General features: G+C 53.7%; 1 protein-coding gene across 1 annotated transcript in view; it reads right to left on the bottom strand.

The window, feature by feature from the left end:
- RXRA (retinoid X receptor alpha) overlaps positions 1-18,032 on the bottom strand; it is a 38,743-nt gene that overhangs the window by 14,481 nt on the left and 6,230 nt on the right. The window contains 6 exon segments of the mRNA XM_078382707.1: positions 348-404; position 3,482; positions 4,125-4,303; positions 4,911-5,039; positions 5,042-5,060; positions 12,457-12,725. Coding sequence (XP_078238833.1) covers positions 348-404; position 3,482; positions 4,125-4,303; positions 4,911-5,039; positions 5,042-5,060; positions 12,457-12,725 — 654 coding nt within the window.

The following is an 18,032-nucleotide window of genomic DNA, read 5'->3' as shown; positions in this document are numbered from 1 at the left end:
CTTGGGACTCAAGATTTGGGACCGACATTCCGAAGACTGGCCGACATCCCGGATGAGGGCTGAGGCTGGCTGGGAACCCCCCCTTCCTCTACCGAGCCCCCAGCTTTCAGACCCTTCCGGAGAGACACCGGAGGGGGCCAAAGGTCCTCTCTCTTGCTCTTGGGGTTGCAGGGAGGGAAGCCGGCCGGGGGGGGGGAGGCTCCCCAGAGCCCCTTGAACTGGGTGTGTGGGGGGAGTGGGGGGTGGAGGGGCAGGCTTTGCTGTGACCCTCCCCCTTTGCAGACAAGAGACGCACGCACGTGTTGGGCTGCTCAACAGCTGGTCTAGTAAGATTGAAATGGGAATACCTGGTTCCTCCTGCCTTCCAGGAAGTCTGGTGGGCCGGGAGGGATGGTGCTCCATCCCTGTAATAGAGTAGAAATTTTGGAATGAAACATTTTTGTAGTAAAGGCTGCTCTTTCTGTTTAGTATCATCATCATCATCATCATCAAAAAAAATACTGGACCGTGGCTTCCACCTAGGCCGCACCGGCACCCCGGAGCGAACGGCCCAACGCCGTCTTCTTCCAGGGGTGACAGGCTGGGAGCGCGGCAAGACGGCAGCAGTCTCGCTCGCCTGGAGTCCGTTCTAATCGCCATAGGGGAGCAGCCGGCGCGCAGAAGCCGTGGCTATTTCCCCCACGGGTTTCACCCCACGTGTTCCTGCAGCCACGCCGGCTGTTTCGAAGAAACAGGCCACCGAATATGCATGAGAAGAGGTTCATTCCTGAGCCACGAAAAGCTTGGGGGGTGCCACGAGGGCCCCACCTCCTCCTTCTCCAGCTCTCCCCCCCCCCGGAAAACATTCTGGCTGGGGACAGCTTGAACATCCCAAGCGCAAGGAAATGCCACCGGCCACCAATCCACCCCTTTCACTCTGATCTTATCAGACTTTGGAAGCAAAGCAAGGACAGGCCCGGTTGGTACTATTTGGAATGCAAACCCACCCCCACCCCCACCTGCCCCACCCAGGGAACAAACGCCAGGGAGCTCTTAAGGTGGGGTTACGACGCAATCCTGCCTGGAGCGCACGAGAGCCACGGCTGGCGCCCACCAGTGTTAGCAAAGCTGACCGAAGTTGGCCAGTGGTTCTCTTGCAGCGCTGCGGTCAAGACTCTGCTCGTGAGCCGGGTTTGATCACAACAGGCTCAAGTAGATTGTCCTCCTGTTTGCAGGGATCCAAACCCTTTTGCAAAGCGTGGAGCTCAAATCGGGGTACCCAGCGAGAGCTCTTTCCACCTCCCTGGTCAGCACCCCTTAGCAGAAACAAACGCCTCTGTCAGCAGGAAAGTTTGGCGCTTCGTCGATGTTTGCCAGCTTTGGGAAGTGGCGTTGAGGACAAGCCCCTCCAACTAATACAAACAAGGGCTCGTTGGCCCAGCCGAAGCATCGTTACATTTGTATCACTGGATGGTTGATGCTCTTTTCTTAATTCCTTGCCACTTTGTTTCGCAGGCTGACTCGGCTTCATGCAACACCAGCAGGACCCGCAAAGGAAGGAAACGGAGAGCGAGAGTCAAAAGAAGAAGGGTTTCATCCTCATCCGCGTCACCTTCGAACTGCAGAGCTGGAAAGGACCCTATGGAAGAGGTTCCAAAGGGCAGCATAGCCCACGCATCCCAGATTTTCAATCTGTTCGTGCAAAACAAGTAACTAGTCCTCAGGGCTAGTTTTGGCACATGTTTTCAAGAACATTTAACAGCTTTTAATTCTTGTACACAATTCTGCAGATATTTAATGCGCATGACCAAGATAAGCCACAACACCCAAGGTTTTTTGGCCTGGAGGAACTTTTATGAGGCTCCTGGCCCATCTCAGCCCAGGACTGGCAGCTCTGAGGGGGCGGCAGCCGCCGTCCAGCGTTTGGGCTACTAAAGCCGTCCCCAGCCCTGCCTGGAGAGGCCGGGTGGTGGGGGCGGCCCCGCAGACCCTGGGACCTTTGGGGTGCCCAGCCAGAGGGGGGCCTCCTCCTCACTGAGGACCCCTCTCCACTCCGCTCCTTTGCAAGGCACCTTCCCAGCTTCCCAAGATAAGTCCGTGCCAGGTTCCCCCTCCCTCATGATTGTGTGTGTGTGTGTGAGAGAGAGAGAAAGAGAGAGAGAGAGAGAGAGAAACAACGGCCACAGCAGCAGCGACAGCAGAAGGCTCAGGGAGAGGTCACTGGCATGACTACCAGTCCTGCGAAGTCATTCCAGGACAACCGTCAGCAGTTTGACGGGAAAAGGGCCGCATGTTAATTTTAAAAGCTAGTTTGCATCCACCAATATGTGCCTATTTCCTCACTTTCCCCCAATTTGCACAGGCGATGGAGTTCAGCTTCGCTCCACAGAATCTGCTCTAGCTCGGATTTATTTAGTTCCTTTTTTAAAATGCAGGTTTTATTTCTAGGAGGAACCGCGTATGGTAGGATTCAGGAACAACAACGGGCAGAAGGCAGAAAGGATCTCAGGTGTTTGGAGCACAGAATTAAGGGTCCAGTACCCAAGTATTAAAGCCTTTCATGACATGTCCCTTCCTTGCGTCTGCTATTTAACGTTCAGACTTTTCATGTTCAGAAGTCAACCTCAAGGTACTAGTCCTCAAGCCTAAAGCTCTCCAGGTTTACGCCATAATTCTCCTCTCCGTTTCCCTTTGGCTTTCTTAATTTCACATGCACACTTTTGCTATGGTCCTCTTTCTCCAGCTCAGCATCTTCCACTTTTCTCCCCACTTGATCTTTGTCTGTTCGCCTCTCACGCTTCAGGAGCACCCTGGTGAATTCTCTCCAAACGGTTCTGCAATGAACTTGCCCTAAAAGTGTTTAGGAGAAGTCCTGTTCTCTGTTAAGAGTTTCTGTTCTTTTTGAAAAAGAAAAGCTTGGTTTTGCAGGCTCACAAGGGTTGCTTCTGTTCGGGTCCCAGAAAGGTTTCGGGGGAAGAGAGAGGAAAAGCCACAGCAACATCAGGAAAGCTTTAACTCAAGGACGCATCCTGTCTCCCCCTCCTTCAGAGAACGAATCGGGGCCACGTTCGCCTGTGCGCCTGCCTGCCTGCCTGCCTCTGTGAATGCGTGTTGGGCTGGGTGGGGTAGGAGAGAACGGCTCTCCACCAAGGTCGACGGGGAGATTGTTCTGCAGGCGTCAACAATGCCAGAGTCAGGCTGGGTGATTTATATACATATAGCTATAGATATAAACCCCCAAAATATCCCTTCCTGACTCATACAGCCCAACACCCAATCATGCATGCAGCCTAAAAGGTACGTACGTATTCCCTTAAACGGTTCACTAAAAACGGTTCACGTGAGCAGAGAAAAATCAGACACAAACTCTGCCTGCAAAGAGATAAATCCAAAGCAAAGCGTCAAATAAACTGCCCACCCCCATAGATAGAGCAGAATTTGAAGAGAACACCTAAAACATGAAGGACAAAAGAGGCCGGAGGGTGGACGGGGTGAGGGAGACCCTCTGGAACCCCCCGGGCAAGCAGGAGGGGTTTGACCCGGCCCTGGCAGAAAAGGTCCTCTCCTTGGGGGGATATAGGGAATCCCACCCCTCCTGGATTCCTTCCTTAGAGCCCTTCCATCCGTCACCACCAGGGTCGGCGGGAATCTCCTTCCCAGAGAAGCGCCGGGTTTGACATTTCCAGCCCCCGGCGCTGGAACATCCCAAAATAACCCCGTAAACTGAGCACATTGGGCTTGCTTAGCGTGATGAGGGTGTCCCTCCCTCGCTGCCCAAATGAAGGGCCTCTTCTGGGCTCTGTAGAGACAAGGGGCCGCGCACCGCGAGCTCCCGGCAAAGCGAAAGACCCGACCGTCCAGCAAAAGCACAGATCAACGCTCCGGCGGCACGTGGAACGAACCGACCCAAAACCAGCAAGGCTAAAAACGTTCTTCCTTACGTATTATTTCCCCGTCCACTGTAGAAAAGTTCCATCAAGGACAGGACAGAACGGTGAGGAGAAAAGTTTGGCCCTCCTTCCCTCCCTCCTGCCCGCCTGCGCCAGCCAGCCATGCCCAGACCTCACAGTTTCGTGGTGCACGGGTGGCTCTGCCTCGCCTGGCCTGGCGTGCGCCTCTCGCCCCCCCTCCCCTTGGCGCCTTACCTTCCGCTTCATGCCCATCGCGAGACACTTCTGGTAGCGGCAATACTGGCATCGGTTCCTCTGGCGCTTGTCGATTAAGCAGTCCTTGTTGTCGCGGCAGGTGTAGGTGAGGTCTTTCCGCACCGTCCGCTTGAAGAAGCCCTTGCAGCCCTCGCAGCTGTAGACCCCGTAGTGTTTACCTGGAAGCCGGAAAGGGGCAGAAGGAAAGGAGACCGGTGGGAGGAGGCTGAGAGGCCCCGGAGCCCGGGAGGGTCCCCTGCCCATTCCCGCTCTTGAACCCCTCTTGCAGTCAAGACGTTCTTCCTGAGGCTTAAGGCAGGATATGTCCTTTCTCCTCACTGGGATCCCCTCCTTCGGGATCTTTCCTCGGGAGCTGCGGCTCCCAACCTGGGGTCCCCAGGCGTTCTTGGACTACGACTCCCAGAAATCTTGGCTGGCACAGCCAGTGGCAAAAGGAACTGCACGCCCAGCACATCTGGGGACCCCTCCGGCGGTTGGGAAGTGCCAGGCCAGAGCGACGGAGGACAAACCTGGTCCATCGTCCCCGCGAGTGACAGCTCTTCGGAGTCCTCCTTCTACTGCCTCACGGCTAGGGCACCCATGAGGATCCCAGAGGCCCTCGGTTACACGGAGGGAAAGCTAGAGGCCAAGCCTGTTTCTAATTGATCTTGGTGGGAGAAACCGACCAATTTTCTAGCCTATTTTCCCACCATCACCCCGGCCAGCCAGCCACACACACACACACACACCCTCCCTTAGCCCATCGGCTGGAAAGCTGGCCGTTACCTGAGGATCGGTCCCCGCAGATGGCACAGATGTGCTTGGTGAAGGAGGCCATGGCCGAGGACGGGTGCACCGGCACTTTCAGGACACCGTTGATCCCCAAGGGAGGCTTAATATCTTCGGTGCTGCTGACGGATTCATGGGAGAATTCAGCTGCAAGGATGGGAAGACCAAAGGAAAACTCATGGATAAGCCGGGAAGGAAGAGGATACAAGCAAGGCGACGGCGCTAAGCCCAAAGGGTTTTATTGTAGCGCACACATTCCTGAATTGCAACCTACTATTTATTTATTTGGTCTCATTTGCAGGTGCTCCCTTTCTCCTTGCGAGGGGACCCAAGAGGAGATGATTGTGGCAACAGCAACAGAGCATAATAGGATGACTGGTTGCAAGCTTTCAAAGCGTTCATTACATCAGTATCTGCGCATTAGGTCATGAGCTAAGTGACTGCTTTAAGGATGCTAAAAGACGAACAGGGAATATATTACTTGATCAGATTAAATAAAGAGAAGGTGGAAACAATATACCGAAGAACTATACAGAAGAGATCCAAGGATGAAAGATTCCTTCGAAGAGGAATCCAATAACAAAGAACTTGCAGTTTTAGAAAGTGAAGTAAAAGGTTCTCTCAAAGCACTTAGAAGAAATAAATCACCAGAAGCAGATGAGATGACACCAGAGCTATTTTCAAGCCATACAAATAGGGATGATATAAAGGTCTCCTTTCTCCTTGGCATGGTCCATCTCCGCACAATGAGAGACATCAGCTCTCTATCCCTTGCAAGGATTCTCACCTTCACCCACATGAATCCTTTCTCCCCATAGTGTGTTTGGCATTTTGAAGAAAAGGCAGCAGCGCAAAACTGGGGCAGGCAGGGAGCCACTCGGATCAAAACAGAAACAACCCATCCAAGGGCACAAGAAACGAGCAACCCATCCTGTCCGGCAACGTTTGCTAATTCACGCAGGCAGGCAAAACTGTACAGCATTTTCTGATGGCGCGCTTTTTGTCAGACGCATCCCAGAATCAGTCTTGCAAAAACCCCTCCCCACAAAAAATCTTCCTGAAACGGACACACCCACAAAATGATTGCCTTCTCACAGTGTGGGGAAAACTCTCACGCTGTCTAATTTATTGCGCAAAAACTGAAGAAGCCCGGATGCAGATTCAGGAGGACGACGGATTTTTAAGGATGCTACCACCCTCAGGGGTGGAGGCTGAGCCCCTGTTTCCCTTTGCACCCAAGGCCAGAGGGCCAGGGCCCCTCTGCCCCAGAGATCGCCCTGACCGGCACGACCCAGGCCCCGGGGGGGGGGAAAACAGGCTCCCTGGCAGGAGGGGGCAGGAAGGCATCGGACTCGCTTGAATCCCAGCACACGGAACAGCGTCGCCTGCAATCAGCAGCTGTGCCTTTTGGGGGGAATAAGCCGCAGCACAGGACCCACGGCAGGTGGGGTTTGGTTAAAGGGGGGGGGCTTCAAAGGCCATCAAAGGAACCTTGCACAGGAGGGCATCCGGACACGAGCTGTCCCTCTCCTGCTGCCGCCGCCTCTCGTCTTCCAAACCACGGCCTGCCCACCCTTACCAGGCGGCTCCACCGTTCTCTCTGAGTCGTCAGAAACCTCAAGAAGTTGCCAGATCAGCACCCACCCTCCCTCCTGCCCTCCTTCCCCCCCCACTGCCGCCAGAGGTTCCTCTTTCCACGGCTGCTCTGGAAAGCCCGGCGCCTGGCGGGGGCCTTCCCCGTCCTGCCCGGGCGCCCACCAGTCCTTCCTCTTTGGCATTCAGGAGGGCAAACCTCTCCAGACCGTCTGCAGAACCCGAGAGGCAGAGGGGCTTCTCCACCGCCCTCGAGACGGCCCCGGGTGGGCACAGAGGGCTCTGGACCCTCCCGGTGGTTCGTTCTCATCCCTCCCCTCCCGAAGCATCTCTTCGACGCTCCACCCCCACGGAGGGTTCTGTCTGCAAAGAACTTAAGCACCTTTAAAGATTAATGGAAGTGGAGCACCTACATTTTGGGGGAGGCGTCTTGGACCATCCATGCTCCAAACTGGGCCCCAAGGATCATATGCTAGTCCAAGCTGCTGCTACCACCGGGCACTGCTGTGTTGGCAGTGGAACGTGGCACGTTGCAAGCACAAGGGTGGGAAACACACACACACACACACGGCTTTATGGCTGCTTAAAACTGAGGGCTCACCTGGGGGGGGGACTGCAGAGGCCCCGGCTTCTGCAGCTGGATCTAGCTGTCCAGGTGACCCTGAACCATCCCTGGACCCAGGACAGAAAGCCTAAAGCTCACTGACCAGGCCCAGAAACACCAACAGGATGGAAACACAGCAGTCACCTAACGCGTTTGGGTGACAATCATCCTGTTTGCCGACGGAGGCATCTAAAGAACAACAATGTAAAAGGGAAGTTTTTCACATGTTGGCCTTGTTTTGAAGCCTATTTTTCTTAAGCTCTGACGAATTCCTCCTGCAGAACACAAGCATAGCCATTTTAGCGCCAACGCATGCAGCCGGCATGTCAAGACCCATGTCTGCATTTAGACCTCGGAGGAAAAAGGTCCTGGTTTCCTCTCCAGCAGGCTGAATATTTCAAGCGCGGGTTGGGCTGCCTCCCCCTCGACCCTCACCCAGTCTTGAGAAGGGCGGAGAAGCCCCGGACGAGCAGCAGAGGCTGTGCAAGGCGGTCCAGACGGTTGGGAAGCTTGGATGACCGGCCTCTGTCCAGAGGAGGTCCCTCTGTGTGTGCGTGAGAGGGAGTGAGAGGGGCTGAGCGTGCAGAGGGCTCGCAAAATATTGAGCATCTGTGTGGGAGCGCTGCGCTTTACATTAAAAGCATCTTTACATTTTAAAAAAAGATGACGTCATGCTCCCTGCTAGATTTAAGTGCAAGCTAAGCCTGCAATACCTGTGTGTGTGTGTGTGTGTGCCCGTGTTTCAAAGCTCTCTCTCTCTCTCTCTCTCTCTCTCTGTGTTGTTAAAAGTGGACAAGCCCCTATCCTGAAGGACTCTGAGCTGCAACTCTCCATTGAAGCTGAAATTCACTGGACGCAAAGAGGGGCCCCGGGGGGGGGGGAAGCAGAGACACGGAGGGCTTGGGTGGACCACACGGGAACGCAACTTTGGGGGAACAGAGGCTGGGGCTCTTGAAGAATCCGCGTGGCTATTTTAAAAGGTGAGATCCTAGCCCTCAAGGGTGCAAGGAGGCACAGGAGACTGACCAGGTTCCCAAGAGGTGGCCCGGGGAAGTGGCCACCCGGCTCCTCAGATCCCTCCCCATAAAACGAGGACACATGGGCAAACCGTCGTGAACAGCAAAGGGGCCTCAAGCACCCCGCTCGATGAAGTGGAGAGAGGAATAATATCAATTTTCCTTGCCACAGAGTGCAGGACAAATGTTTTCAAAATAACAGCCGTGTGTGGCTCTGACTGGATTTCCAAGCTGAAATTAAAACCGGAGGAGGATCTCCCTCCTGACGCGCCTGGCCTCTCGGGAGGCTCTCCAGGTGGGAGAAGGGGGAGAGGAAGCCCGTGGGGGGGCCTGCAGTCTCTCCTGCTCTGCCGTCCCTTCCTGCATCTTCTGCTCCGCTGGGCCTTCAGCACCAACAAAGCAGAACCTGATCACCCATGACACCTGCCGTCCGATGCACCACGCCTTTCGTCGGGCCCACCTTGGCTCCTGGTGGGGGGGGCGAGGACGGGAGACGGACACACACGTGCCTCGTTGGCCGTTGAGCTTGGTGGGGGCTGGAAGGAAGGAAGGAAGGAAGGAAGGAAGGAAGGAAGGAAGGAAGGAAGGAAGGAAGGAAGGAAGGAAGGAAGGAAGGAAGGAAGGAAGGAAGGAAGGAAGGAAGGAAGGAAGGAAGGAAGGAGCTGATGATGGATAGGATAGAAGGAAGGAAGGAAGGAAGGAAGGAAGGAAGGAAGGAAGGAAGGAAGGAAGGAAGGAAGGAAGGAAGGAAGGAAGGAAGGAAGGAAGGAAGGAAGGAAGGAAGGAAGGAAGGAAGGAAGGAAGGAAGGAAGAAGGAAGGAAGGAAGGAAGGAAGGAAGGAAGGAAGGAAGGAAGGAAGGAAGGAAGGAAGGAAGGAAGGAAGGAAGGAAGGAAGGAAGGAAGGAGCTGATGATGGATAGGATAGAAGGAAGGAAGGAAGGGAGGAAGGAAGGAAGGAAGGAAGGAAGGAAGGAAGGAAGGAAGGAAGGAAGGAAGGAAGGAAGGAAGGAAGGAAGGAAGGAAGGAAGGAAGGAAGGAAGGAAGGAAGGAAGGAAGGAAGGGGCTGATGAAGGAAGGAAGGAAGGAAGGAAGGAAGGAAGGAAGGAAGGAAGGAAGGAAGGAAGGAAGGAAGGAAGGAAGGAAGGAAGGAAGGAAGGAAGGAAGGAAGGAAGGAAGGAAGGAAGGAAGGAAGGAAGGAAGAAGGAAGGAAGGAAGGAAGGAAGGAAGGAAGGAAGGAAGGAAGGAAGGAAGGAAGGGGCTGATGAAGGAAGGAAGGAAGGAAGGAAGGAAGGAAGGAAGGAAGGAAGGAAGGAAGGAAGGAAGGAGCTGATAATGGATAGGATAGAAGGAAGGAAGGAAGGAAGGAAGGAAGGAAGGAAGGAAGGAAGGAAGGAAGGAAGGAAGGAAGGAAGGAAGGAAGGAAGGAAGGAAGGAAGGAAGGGGCTGATGAAGGAAGGAAGGAAGGGGCTGATGAAGGAAGGAAGGAAGGAAGGAAGGAAGGAAGGAAGGAAGGAAGGAAGGAAGGAAGGAAGGAAGGAAGGAAGGAAGGAAGGAGCTGATAATGGATAGGATAGAAGGAAGGAAGGAAGGAAGGAAGGAAGGAAGGAAGGAAGGAAGGAAGGAAGGAAGGAAGGAAGGAAGGAAGGAAGGAAGGAAGGAAGGAAGGAAGGAAGGAAGGAAGGAAGGGGCTGATGAAGGAAGGAAGGAAGGGGCTGATGAAGGAAGGAAGGAAGGAAGGAAGGAAGGAAGGAAGGAAGGAAGGAAGGAAGGAAGGAAGGAAGGAAGGAAGGAAGGAAGGAAGGAAGGAAGGAAGGAAGGAAGGAAGGAAGGAAGGAAGGAAGGGGCTGATGAAGGAAGGAAGGAAGGAAGGAAGGAAGGAAGGAAGGAAGGAAGGAAGGAAGGAAGGAAGGAAGGAAGGAAGGAAGGAAGGAAGGAAGGAAGGAAGGAAGGAAGGAAGGAAGGGGCTGATGAAGGAAGGAAGGAAGGAAGGAAGGAAGGAAGGAAGGAAGGAAGGAAGGAAGGAAGGAAGGAAGGAAGGAAGGAAGGAAGGAAGGAAGGAAGGAAGGAAGGAAGGAAGGAAGGAAGGAAGGAAGGAAGGAAGGAAGGAAGGAAGGAAGGGGCTGATGAAGGAAGGAAGGAAGGAAGGAAGGAAGGAAGGAAGGAAGGAAGGAAGGAAGGAAGGAAGGAAGGAAGGAAGGAAGGAAGGAAGGAAGGAAGGAGGAAGGAAGGAAGGAAGGAAGGAAGGAAGGAAGGAAGGGGCTGATGAAGGAAGGAAGGAAGGAAGGAAGGAAGGAAGGAAGGAAGGAAGGAAGGAAGGAAGGAAGGAAGGAAGGAAGGAAGGAAGGAAGGAAGGAAGGAAGGAAGGAAGGAAGGAAGGAAGGAAGGGGCTGATGAAGGAAGGAAGGAAGGAAGGAAGGAAGGAAGGAAGGAAGGAAGGAAGGAAGGAAGGAAGGAAGGAAGGAAGGAAGAAGGAAGGAAGGAAGGAAGGAAGGAAGGAAGGAAGGAAGGGGGCTGATGAAGGAAGGAAGGAAGGAAGGAAGGAAGGAAGGAAGGAAGGAAGGAAGGAAGGAAGGAAGGAGGAAGGAAGGAAGGAAGGAAGGAAGGAAGGAAGGGGCTGATGAAGGAAGGAAGGAAGGAAGGAAGGAAGGAAGGAAGGAAGGAAGGAAGGAAGGAAGGAAGGAAGGAAGGAAGGAAGGAAGGAAGGAAGGAAGGAAGGAAGGAAGGAAGGAAGGGGCTGATGAAGGAAGGAAGGAAGGAAGGAAGGAAGGAAGGAAGGAAGGAAGGAAGGAAGGAAGGAAGGAAGGAAGGAAGGAAGGAAGGAAGGAAGGAAGGAAGGAAGGAAGAAGGAAGGAAGGAAGGGCTGATGAAGGAAGGAAGGAAGGAAGGAAGGAAGGAAGGAAGGAAGGAAGGAAGGAAGGAAGGAAGGAAGGAAGGAAGGAAGGAAGGAAGGAAGGAAGGAAGGAAGGAGGAAGGAAGGAAGGAAGGAAGGAAGGAAGGAAGGAAGGAAGGAAGGGGCTGATGAAGGAAGGAAGGAAGGAAGGAAGGAAGGAAGGAAGGAAGGAAGAAGGAAGGAAGGAAGGAAGGAAGGAAGGAAGGAAGGAAGGAAGGAAGGAAGGAAGGAAGGAAGGGGCTGATGAAGGAAGGAAGGAAGGAAGGAAGGAAGGAAGGAAGGAAGGAAGGAAGGAAGGAGGAAGGAAGGAAGGAAGGAAGGAAGGAAGGAAGGAAGGAAGGAAGGAAGGAAGGAAGGAAGGAAGGAAGGAAGGAAGGAAGGGGCTGATGAAGGAAGGAAGGGGCTGATGAAGGAAGGAAGGAAGGAAGGAAGGAAGGAAGGAAGGAAGGAAGGAAGGAAGGAAGGAAGGAAGGAAGGGGCTGATGAAGGAAGGAAGGAAGGAAGGAAGGAAGGAAGGAAGGAAGGAAGGAAGGAAGGAAGGAAGGAAGGAAGGAAGGAAGGAAGGAAGGAAGGAAGGAAGGAAGGAAGGAAGGAAGGAAGGAAGGAAGGAAGGAGAGGCGGCTTCTCCTTTGGCTCCCCCCTTCCTTTCTCCTTTCCCTCACCAGGTTTTGTGGAAACTCAGGTGTGTCCTCTGGGCCACGGCCAGAAACCCGTGCAAAGAGGCAGGAGGGAGGGAGGGAGGGAGGGAGAGGGACGGGCTTTCCGGGAAGAGGAGAGCCAGATGGCAGAAGCCAGCCGGGCGTGTGAGCATCGCCCGCATCTCCTCCAGGGAAACCACTTAAGGCTGGCCATGAGTAAATGAGGGCTACTCCTCCTGCGCCCGCCACCATGACCGGGAACTGGAGCACCGACTGTTCTGCAACGAACATTGTCTGACAAGGAGCATCTCTCTCTCTCTCTCTCTCTCTCTCTCCCCTCCTCTAGTCAACACCCCCCCCCCTCCCGCTCGCCTGCCTCCTGTTTACTTCCGGTGCTTTGCGTGACCACGTCTAAAAATAGACCAAGCGCCTGGCTCTCCGTCTCCCCAAGGAAGGGTGGCACGAAAGCAAGGAAGCCAGCCAGCAGCCTCCTTCCTCCTCTCCCACAGTAGGTGGACACCAAGAGAGTCAGGGCAGAGAAAGAGAGGCTGCACGAGGGTGCAAGGCTCTGTTCAGGCCAAAACCCACCGGGCGGCTTTGGGGAGATGCTGCCCTCTCGGCCCGGCTCCCCAGATTGCTGGGGGAACAACATGGGGTTGGTGGAGAGAAGCCCCCTCTGCAAACTGCGCGGCCGAGTGAAGTCACTGACTTCAAAAGGTCCTAAATTCCCCCCACCTTCTCCCCCCCCCAGACCCAGTGGTGCAGCCCACCCACCCCCACCTGCAGAAGCTCCTCCACTCACCTGCGGGCTGCCGGCTCCGAACCCGAGGCCCGGCGCGGAGGGTCCGGACATGGGGTGGGTCCCCATCGGGGAGCTGATCACGGAGAAAGGGGGGCCCATCCCGTTGATTGGCGAGCTGAGGGTGCTGATGGGCGAGTGGAGCTGGCCGGGGGAGCCCATGGAGCCCCCGAGGCCCCCGTGGCCCATCGGCGGGTGGAGGGGAGGGGCGTTCATCGGGCCCCGGCTCGTGGGGGAGCTCAAGGAGGTGGAATTGACTTGCGCAGAAAAATCTGTAAGGCAGAAGAGAGAGAAAAACACAAGGGTTGGACACGAGACGGGCAGCCCGGCATCTCCGTTCAGCGCCTCTGGACCCTCTTTTAGCAAAACTGCAAAAAGAACCTCAGGACAGCATTCAAATTCTGATTCTAAACTGGAGTCAACCATGGGGGGGGGGGAGAATTGTGAAAGCATCATCATCCTTCAGCAACCGTAAGGGAACCAACAGCACCATCATCCTTCCTCCTCCGTTTGGCTCAAGGGCCCCCCCGCAGGTGGGTCGTCACCAACCGCCTTCACAGCAGCCCTGCGGGGTGGGCCTCTTTTGTGAATTAGCAACTCCGTCAACTTTTCACACTCTCGGCACCAAATCCAAATTGACTCGGCCTTCAAATGGCAGGGGAACGTTCCCTACAGAAAAGAGGGGCGCCCCTGCGTTTTTCGAGTGGGGGGGCCACTCTCACCTTAAACCAGGGGCAGCCACTTCGAGAGGGCGAGGGGCAGAATCTTTGCGCCCAGCCCTGCAAATGGTCATTCCTTGCTGTTAAAAAGGGTGAACAGGAAGCGCCCGGGCAGGTATTTCTGGTTTGGACATTTTTCAGATATGTGTGTGTCTGCGTTTTCCTCCAATCCCTCCCTTCCCGGAGGTCTTAATTTGTTTTTCTTTTTAAACTTTAAAAATGATTTTTAAAAAAACAACAGCAACAATCCATACAGGAGGCGTCCAGAATTGGAAACAGGGATTTAAAGAAAACACTGCCCCCCCCTTCCTTGTGCTAACTGGGGTCCATTGACTCCATGCCGGGGTGCTCTTCCGAGCAAGTCTACCCAAGATCCGAGGTCTCCTTGAAGCAAGCAATCTGGCTATGTCCCATTGCAACTTCTTTGCCAGGGGTTGGGGGGGGCGGGATGTTGTCCACCATATGGGTTGACTACCTTTGAACTCTGTGAACGCCCGTGTCCCCTTAAAGGCTATACACCCCCCCCACCCCACCCCTTGGAGATTAACTGACAATCAACAAAAATGGATTATCCATGCCCTCAAGATCAGCTGGTATCAGAACAGCATGGAGCAAATATTGATCAGTCGGTGGACTAAGAACCCTACAGATCAGCATATGGATCTCTCTCTCTCTCTGGACATCTGGACGTCTTTTATCTGAGTTTATACTTAAGACATTTGGGGGGGGGGTTCTACTGTTCTTTATGGGTTTTTTTTCTTCTATCCATCCTCCCATGTTCTGATCATAATTTGTGCTCAACAAAAACATGGATTTTCAAAAACATTCTGCTGTGTGAACCAACACCCCCTCCCCCGCAGAAGCTTCGTCTTGAAAAGCAGCGCTCAAATGTCTTAAATGTACGAATCCATAAACAGTGACATGTGAGAGGGCTGGGTTCAAATTGCCACGTGGCCATGGAAACTCACTCGAGGAGCAGAACCCACCACGGAGACCACCAGGGATGGCGAAGGAAACGGGAGAGGGGATCCTGAGCGCCAGCTGAAGCAGCCTTCCTTCGGGCGTGAGCCTAGCCATGAGAATCAGCTCCCAACCTTTAGCGTGATCCCTTTGGGAGAAAGCGCCAAACCTTTCTTTTCAAAACGTTGTTCCTGCTTTCCTTAAAAATAAAAACCGAAGTGGCCGACCATGGAAAGCATCAGTGATAAGATCAGGAAACTCGACACGCCTGTTTCAATGCACACGTGTTTACAAACATAGTAACCGCAAAAAAAAAATCAAACACTGGCGTAAAACAGACGCCACACAATACAGGACGACCACCTGGGACCTGCCGCTCCCCAAAATGCCAGCCATGGACTGGGTCCCAAAGAAGACCCCCCCTCCAGAATTTTTAGGGGGTTCCGGAAGGACCCCCCACCCCCCACAAGCCTTTCTCTCTGAATGAACCAGAGCCGCCTGAGATCATCTGTAGTACCAGCAAGAACTCCTACAAATGCTTTAAAAGATAAATTCTGGGTTGCAGGTGATCTGTTTCAAAACCACGGAGAGACACGAGCAGGGCATCACCCTTCTCTGAAAATCGCAGCTATTTCCTTCTCCATTAGAAGATCTTTATGACTTTCTCAACCTGTGGCGCTTCCCATTCCTCCTGGAAATCTGAGCGGAATCCATTCGAAATCGGCTTAACCCATTAGACGGCAGAATCCATTCTGCAGCCCACCAGCCCCAAAAAGAATATCTTGTATTCTAACCCAGTAATTCCCAGTCGGTGTGCCAAGAAGGAAGGAAGGAAGGAAGAAGGAGAGAAAGAGAGCGAGATCGGCCTTTTTCGCCGCCACATCACACTGTTGGCTCATATTTAGCTTGTGATCTACAACAATTCCAAGATCCTTCTCACTTGTAGTATTGCCAAGCCGAATATCTCCCCATCTTGTTGAATTTCATTCTGTTGTGTACACACACACACACATGCACGCACACACTCATTGAAGTCATTAATAAAAATGTTGCTTGAGGCAGGGGGAACAGATGGAAAATTGGGGTTCGGGCATGTCTTATCTCCAGCTTTGGTCACCTTGCCGTTTCTTAGGATGTGATCCAGATGGTTTGTTAGATTGCTTTTTTGGAGCACCATCTGGTTTGCTCTCCTGGATAACGTAGTCCAGATTGTGAACCAGTCCAACCCTGCTTAATGCCTGGCCAAGACCTTTAGGGTCCAGGGACCCTAAGCTGCTCAGACTTTGTTTTTTTCCTGTTTTTTTGGAGAGGGCTGGATGATTGGGACCAGACTGAACAGGGTGTTAGAAGGCTATTTTTTTTTAAAAAAAAGGACCCCTTTAAAGATCCCACCCTCAAAAGGAACCTTTCTTGCAGGATCCAACATGATTACGTTGCCGCTGGACCCCCACCATCAGGTGTCCTCTGCTCCTTTTCCAGTCTTTGAAACGGGGTCAACGATGAGAGAAAAGGGAAATAAAACCAAAGCATTCCCAAGAAAGATGACTGGGGGGCGGGGGATACTTTTGGATCATCTGAAAATTAACCACATATCTGTCTGTCTATCTATCGATGATTTCTTTCTTTCTTTCTTTCTTTCTTTCTAGAAGGTGATGTGAAGGTTAAAAAGGCGGAGGTAACAGGTAGATGGCCCGCCTCTTTTCCACCTGTGTGCCTTTCGACCAGGATCTCCTCTCAGAAGGAAAGGGCGAAAGGCGGCTTTCGCTTCTTCACCCTCGGCTGCCTTCTAGGTCTCCCCCCCCCTTGCCCGGCCGGCTGGCAGGCAGGCAGGGCGTGCGGTTGCTGCCAGACCTGTGGGGCTTTCCGCCCTCCGAGCAGCCGCCGGGAGAGAAGCAGCAATCCAGGGAGGCAACAGGCCAGCCTGCAGGTTAGCTGGACTCGTTATGGCCTTTTAATTGCGCTCAACCGCAGTTTAATGGGCTCTGGGCAAATTGGAAATGCTGTAATTGCCCGTGTGGGGGTGCTGAGCTTTGACCAAAGCGGGGGAAGGAGGGAGGGAGGGAGAGGTTTTTTTCGTGAGTCAGCCGCTTTTCAGCTAGGATAAAGTACAAGGTCTCTGTTTGATCAAGAAGGGAGAAAGAAAGAAAAAAAGCTGAGAGCCTTTCCTTGTCTCCTCTTTGAAAACTCATCTCTCTCCACTTCCTGCTGAAGTGGACTCTTCAAAAAACTCAAATTAAAAATAGCCAAGACAGCGATGAAAACATATGAAAACAAGTAAATAAAAACGGAGTGGTCTGGCTTCTCAATGCACAAACCTTGGGTTAGTTTAACGAACCCAGAATTCTTCCCCTTTTGGAACCGGAGTTTTCTTTCAGGGACACATAACAAGGACCCTAATTTTCTAGTCCTTAGGAAGGCAGAGGACTTCACTCCCTCAAAGGACTGCGGAAAGGACACAGGGGTGGGGGTGGGGGTGGGGGGTGAGATGTCAAGCAGGACTTCTTTCCCTCCTTCGCCTCAGGCTCTGGTCAAATCTCCTTCTCCCACGGCTTTATGCCGAATGATTTCATTAACCAAATGGAAGAAGCGCCAGACGGTGAGACCCTGAGGATCCAGACCGCTCCTTGGCAAGGTAGACCCAAGAGGAAGGTAGCGCAGAAATAAAATCAATCAATGGATCATCAATAAACTCCAGGCCACCCTTTGGGGCACCACGTTCCAACCACGTTAAGGTAGCAGCCTCCACTGGGGCCACCAAGGCAGGGGGAGCCGGACGAGAAATGTCAACGGCAGGAAAAAAGCATTCCACCTCCTCGCTTCGCCACAACGGGAACGCTAGAGAATGTGACAAGAGCCAGGTGTTTCCTTCCTCCCAGTCCGGCCCTAGGTTCTGCCGCCGGCCCTCGCCTGGATCCGGCGGCCTGGATCCCCACCCACCCTCCAGTTCCTGCTGTCCTGCACAAGGCTTGGGAACCTCTTTGGCCCCGCTCGGCCGCTGACCCCGTCCCTCCTCCGTGGACAGGAAGGCCGTTCTGTTTTCCAGCCGCCATTCGCTGGCCTTGCATTCCCGAACTGGCTCAGCGCCTAATTGGGAAGGAGCAAAATTCTTCCTTCCATCCGCAGAGCAAGCCTGGGGGCCTCAAGGCAACGGCCGGGGGGGGGGGGGAAGCGAACAGCATTCCAGGGTGGTCAGCAAAACTGCAATGCTGGCATGTGCTGGGGGGGGGGGAGAGAGAGAGGTTGGCCCTACCCAGTAGGGCCTTCCCTGCTTCAAATATCCTGGGCCACATTGTGTACCGCTAAACACCCCCCCCCCCTTTGCCCTGCCCCCTGCCTGTTCTGGAGCTGGAGCAGGGCCACCACCCCGCGGACCCTGCACGCCCAGCCTAAAGAGGTGGCCACCAACACCAGAGAGCACGGGCCAGAGTCGTGGGAGGGAGGGAGGGAGCCACAATCCCGCCTCCCCCCACCCCCGGGAAGGGGCGGGCAGCTTTGGTCAAGCCAGGAGGGTGCGCTGGGGCAGCGACAGCACTCGGAAAGAGGGTGCCTGGGTTGGCATCCAGAGGACACAAACACACACACACACTCTCTTCTAGCTTGGCAGTTCTAAGAGGATGATGGTGATGATTCCCCTGCCAGCCTGAAGCCCAGGGCCACGGTGGCTGCCAGAAGTGGGTCTCCTGGCATGGACCCCCTGGGATGCAACACAAATGTTTAAAAATTAATTCACTACCCTTATTGCTTCCATTTTTTTTCCAGCAGTAAATGAACAACTTGTTTTAACTTACTAACACAGCAAATGATGCTGTTTTAACACAGCCGTTTAACTCGGCCATTTCCGGCAATTCAAAACCGTCTGTTCAGAGGAAGTGTTCTAACAAACTTAATGACAAATTAACC

The sequence above is a fragment of the Pogona vitticeps genome, chromosome ZW-PAR, assembly GCF_051106095.1.
Source record: "Pogona vitticeps strain Pit_001003342236 chromosome ZW-PAR, PviZW2.1, whole genome shotgun sequence".
NCBI lineage: Eukaryota > Metazoa > Chordata > Lepidosauria > Squamata > Agamidae > Pogona > Pogona vitticeps.
Note: the sequence above shows the minus strand (reverse complement) of the source record. Positions and strands in the feature narration are given on the sequence as shown.